The 6,000-nt window shown below is 41.8% G+C and overlaps 1 protein-coding gene across 1 annotated transcript in view; it reads left to right on the forward strand.

Moving 5' to 3' along the window:
• ache (acetylcholinesterase (Yt blood group)) overlaps window positions 1-3,964 on the forward strand; it is a 29,514-nt gene extending 25,550 nt beyond the window's left edge. Inside the window, exon 9 of the mRNA XM_085267543.1 lies at window positions 889-3,964. Coding sequence (XP_085123669.1) covers window positions 889-1,010 — 122 coding nt within the window. The 3' untranslated portion in view covers window positions 1,011-3,964. The remainder of the gene's footprint in view (window positions 1-888) is intronic.
• Window positions 3,965-6,000: the final 2,036 nt, after the last annotated feature.

The raw sequence follows: 6,000 nt of genomic DNA on the forward strand, positions 1-6,000 counted from the left end.
TAATAACGTAGTTACTGTAACGCGTTACTTAATAACGCGTTAGTCCCAACACTGATCATAAGTTATCTAAGTGACTTGTATATCATGTTTAACCTGAGTGGCGAAAGACCGCGGGGGTCTGAAAACGATGTGCCGGGAGTCCGGTGTTCTCACCGGCTCTAGTGAGCCTTGAACCCTCTAGTTATCGAGCTGGTGGGTAACGTCTCCGAAAACATCGCCGAACTTTTCCAAATATGTGGTGTCTTGATAAACTGAGCAGATATTTGAGGTTTACACAGCTACATTCTCGCCTGAAAATATCTTAAAAGTTTATTTTGTGACCCAGAAAGAGTAATAAGAGTAATATTAAAACTAACTAGCTGCCACCATTGTTGGAAACTGCAATTGGCTTTAGCTAATTAAAAAAAAAAAGGCAAAGAACAAGGTGCGCATTAGGTTTGGAAGATGGGATAGGTTGGCCACGAAGGATTCACCCGACCCATCCTTCAAATCTGGGGAAATGAAGGACGCATTCGTCAGACCCATTTGGAGGAGTTTTTGAATTTGCACAGCCTTCCTCGTGTCACTGAAACGTAATTGGGCTACAAATGCGGTTCCTGAATTTGGACACAGCTCCGATACCGGTCACTGCTGCTTCTTCTTCTTCGGGGTTTAACGGCAGCTGGCATCCTTGTACATGCAGTGCTGCCATCTTCTGTTTCAGTCCGTTATTACACTCTTAAATCCTTCTACTTATTCCTGCGTCTTTTGGGATCTTACAAAGCTTCAAACGACGGATCGACTATTAAAACTATCAACGAATCGTGACTAGTCGACAAATCGTGGCAGCCCTACTTCAAGCTCAACTGCTAACCGTTTTTGCTGTTCTGTCTCTGTTTCTTCTCTCAGACAACATAGATGAGGCAGAACGTCAGTGGAAGGTGGAGTTTCACCGCTGGTCTTCCTACATGATGCACTGGAAGAGTCAGTTTGACCACTACAGCAAGCAGGAGCGCTGCACTGACCTCTGAGCGCCTCAGCGAGGAGACGACGGAGAGAAGAGCGGCGAGCGAGCCGTGGCTGTTTTCCTCCATAGTTCCTGAGTGAAGGCTGACATCTTTTTGTGGTTCTTTTGGTTCACAGCATACACAAGCAGAGGCACTGTTGTCATTTATTTATATTATTTATAATATTTATTGTTTTGTTTTTTTATTTGTGTATGTGTGTCTGTGGAACTTAAGGGCTGTGGAGTAAAACTTGTCATTGGAGGAGTAAAGATGCGTCATTACCTCGAATGTGTGTGCGTAACTATGTGTGCGTCTCAGAAACCGCCCAGTTTGACTCAGATAACTTAACTGACCCGTCACACTGCTCCACTACGGATTTACTGTAACCTCACTCATCTCTGTGGTCATCTCGTCACTTTTTTTGCTTTCTGGGGATTTCTTCTTTCCAACATATCAGTTGTATTTTTGGTCTCATCACTGTTTTGTTTCTCTTTTATTTATTTAGTTATTTTTATTAATACTGTTACAACCACTACTTCCATTACCTGTACTGGTCTTGCTTTGTTTGTGTGTTTCTCCTGTGGTAAGCCATATACTATTTTGCATTTATCTAACTGTTGCTGTGTGTGAAAATATCTGATTCCTCACATTTTACTCAATGTTAAAACTGCTGTATTCTAGTTTGATGTGAGATGTAGATAGTATATTACATCCAGACCAACTGACTGGTGCCTAACTCGCATTATATTACAAGTTCACTCAGTTTCACAGTTGAATGGAAACAGAAACGAGTCCCGTTGATGTTTATGGGTCCTCTTGAGCATCGCCTGTCTGTTGAAGCGCGTCGGTGCTCAATTCTTCTAAATGTTCAGCCTTCCTGTGAGGGTCGATTCTTCTGCACAACTGCACTGAATTGTGCATGTGTGCGTGGCCACCCAGTGTCCTTCACAGGGGTCCCGTGTGCCACTCATGTGTGAGACAGTAAGCTCGATCTTTCTTTTCCTCCTTTTTTCTGTCACTCCTGTTTGTCTTCCACCACAACAACCCTTCATCCAGTCCCTCTCTCTGCTTTCTGCCTCTCCATCTTCCTTCCCTTTTATTGTCCTCTCCACTCTAGTTGTCATCTTCATCTCTAATAAACCTCCACCCACCCTCATTTCTTTCTTACTCTTTTCCTTTATCCATTATTCCCGCCTCTCCCTTCCTGTTTCTCACTTTTATGTTAGGCCTTTTCCATTCCTCGTTTGTTTCCTTTCGCTCCCTCCTTTTAGTTATTCCTTATTCATCATCTGCCGTATCTGTCCCTCCTTCCTTGTCGGCTCTGTTACATCACTGCTCCCTCTCCCTTCCCCCTTCCTTGGTGCTCCTGCTTTGTTGTTAGTCTAATGGAGGTAGAGTAATTCACTCAGCTGCAGGATAATGTGGCAGAGTACTGGCTCAGCCTCTGGCCTGCTAGCCAACAGGACCTGCTGAATGCAGAGGTGGAGAAGTGATGGGAAAATGACAAGACGGAGAAATGCACTCCTATGTCACAAAAGTAATACAGATATGCACTGATCATTTGAAAACTCAGATGTGCATTTTGTTACATCCAGGGCCATAAAAAGACGTTTGCATGTTCGATCCTGTGATTTGGTTGCAAACACTCATGTGTGGCAGCATTCACCTGCATTTGAAAGAAAATCAAGAAAAAGACTTTTAACCTTTAACTTGATGCTCACAATTTTCCCATTTCTGGGTGCTTGGGTGACCCAAGCCGCCTCTTACTCTTACTTAATGACGATAATCTTATATTTGCATATCTTATGAAAGAAGTCGGAGCCTGCATCGTTCCCCGTGTTGTGAGCATGTTATACTGAAGAATCAAGACAGTTTAGTCAGATTACAACCTTGTTTGCGTAGGATCCAGATACCGTTTGTTCCCCTTATCTTTGTTAAGATATGTTGCCTCATGAGTTATCATTAGTTTAGCAGTAAATGATTCACTTTACATCCAGTTGTCTTGTTTACACAAGACCTGTGATACGAGCTCGGTCACCTGGCAGGTTGTTATTCATCCATATTTTCTGCACACTAAATAACTTGTGAATATTTATTAAAGTAATATTTGCATTCAAATCTATTATATTCTACATTAAAAGTATAATCGTACAAGACTTTGGGGCAACTCTGCCTGAGTTATGAGTCACTACCACCCATATCACTGTGTATGTATGTGTGTTATCACTGTACTTCTGTCAGCCTTTCTTACATTTCCATTTGAGTATTGTGAGGGAGCTGAAGCGACGCTCTGATTAGCTGTTGGCTGCCCCAGCACAGTGTCCCCGTTGGCATGTAAAGCTCCTATTTGTGGCTCAGTCGTGTAGTCTAGCTTTAAAAAGAACTAAATATGACAAAAAAAAGTATTGTACATGTGTAAAATACCAGTAAAGAGTGCATGTTTGAAAGGCCATGTGACTGACACCTCCTCCCTCCAGCTCCTCTCGGACAGAGAGATCCTGCTTAAGCCACTTCTATCGAGTCCTTGTGCATGTCCAGAAGCCCATCATCTGCAGTGTATCCTACCAAACTCTGACTGTTATATTCTGTGAAATTTGTACTTTCAACAAGCCTATTATCCAGTATCTCATGTAAGGTACGTTTGATGTTAGCAATAACAGAAATGCATCAGTAAAGGAATATATTTGATATTTAACGCAGTGAAAATAAAACGTGATAAAACAGCAACGATGAGGGGCAGAGTCATTTTAAAAGCAATATTTATTCAAAGTATGAACTTAATATGAGTGCCGATGACTATTTTCTTGTATAAACTGTTTGTTTGACTCCTTTTCAGTCCTCTGCCTCATCGTTGTTTGTTTCAGTCACTGGTACTGTAAGTGTTGAAGGCTTCTGTAGCTTCCCAGTATGTCTCTGTGTATGACGAACGCTGACTTTATTAAGCTATAGCAACAGAAATAAAGGGAGCCTGCTGTCGATCTCAAGTTTTTTATTGAATCTCAGCACGTACCGACAGACACACAAGTTTTAGTCTCCGTCTGGACTATAAAAAGTGTCCCGTGTGAAGATTTTTAGTGTGCAGCACTGAAACAGACACACTTCAGAATAAGACCGTGCAGAACACAACTACTAAACATTTCAGTCGTTTGATTATCTCTCAACTTTTAATAGTTTAGGTGATGCAAAACACTGAGCCAGCCTTGCTGCTCCAACAGTATTTGAATAGTACTGTCGCCTAGAAATGAGAATAAAATCCATCAGTTGTTGTGACAATAAAGACATCACAGTCTTGAAGTCATTCACACAAAGTTAATAATGAATGTGTGAATGCAAATACATTGTTGCAAATGATTGACGATGTGTGCAAACGTTTCACAGCTACTCTGTCATCTGCTGAAATATATGAACATATAGTTTATAGGGGTGCAACGATACACAAAATTCACGGTTCGGTTCGGTTCGATACTTTGGTGTCACGGTTCGATATTTTTTCGATACAAAAAAATGTTCATGCATTTTTAATTTGTCATTTATTAAAATTATAAATATATATTTTAACTCAAAAGTACAGTTTTTAAATTTAACCCTAACCCTTTTTTATTTTGACAGCGAATGCGCACCTGCGGACCACTTATGTGCAGCCCTGGTTATTTAGCTCATCATATTGCAGCCACAGAAATTCTTTTGTCCATGAAACCATAAAGCTGCACTTTCTTTTTGCCTTATAGTCTGATTTGTCATAACTTCTCCGTTTTGTGGTAAGCTTTTCTTTGGCTGTCACTTCTTCACCCTGACCTGTCTTATTTGGCTCAGCAGAACTGAAATGCTTTTGCACACTCACTCACATAAGCTCAGCGATTCTCTGCGCGATCAACCTCTCACATGTTTAAGCTTGCTGCGGGAGATTTCACTTGTCATGTTTGCATAGTGAGCTAACGATTAATAAGACGATGTCAGAGGAATTGGTGCACAAATTATCATCACTCACAGATCAGTGCTGTCGCTCTCTATACACAGTTCGCACGATTGCAAAGTGAAAGCAAAAAACAAGCGCAAATTCAAACGCGACTTCAATATGTCACATATTGACAGTGGCTCACCGATGCCAATGACATAATTACCCAGCTACATTTCTGAAAGAATGCAAAAGCATTGACATATATTTTTCCTACAATAGCCCGACGGGCAGGGAAGAGATAGATTTTGGTAGCCCGACTGAAAAAGATCGCTAGCTCCAGGACGTCGGGCTAGCGATATTGCAAGCCCTGTATCTGATTGAGGAATCACTCATCTTTGGAAAAGAGAGTTTATTACAGAGAAATGGCTCTTTCCAAAATAAAAGCTATACTATCCGCTTCTTCTGGGCTATATTCTCAGCAGCATAAGGAGAATCACGTGCTAACAGCTGTCTAAATGACTCGGCTAAAGTTAGTAGCATGCTTGCTTTTTTTTGTCTGCTTCCACTTGTCTTTGCACTACGATGATGTCGGCGTAAATGTGCAGTCATATTCGTTGTGTTCCCACTAGTGCTTTCAGGTTAATCTCGTTGAAATGACCTTAACGCCACAACACGGCAAATCTCCGTTAACGAGCTACCGCCGATCGCTCCGTGCATGGGGCTAGACGGCCAACACGTTAACGAGCTAACTGCGCTAACACACTAGTTCACACCAATGTAATTGAGCATTGCATGGCACATCCAACATACTGTTTTACTTTAGTCCATGACTCGCTTACCTTCAGGGTCATACGTCACATGAAAACCAAAATAATTCCAAACGCCAGATCTGAATGAGGTTCAATTTGCTTGTTGCAAGTAGAGCTTAACTTCTGTCTCGCTAGCTTGCCCTGCGCTCTTCCTTCTGACTATGCTGTCTGTGTGGAGCGCTCAGTGGATCTGCGCTCGACAGTGCAGCCTAGGCGGAGTAGTCGAACACAGATTCACTGAGCGCTCAACACAGACAGCATCGTCAGAAGGAAAATTGATCAAATAAATTACAAATGTTGTATTGTT

This window comes from Mchenga conophoros, linkage group LG3 (genome assembly GCF_057382185.1).
Source record: "Mchenga conophoros isolate Kocher_MC1m ecotype Shallow Benthic linkage group LG3, M_conophoros_male_GT1.1, whole genome shotgun sequence".
NCBI lineage: Eukaryota > Metazoa > Chordata > Actinopteri > Cichliformes > Cichlidae > Mchenga > Mchenga conophoros.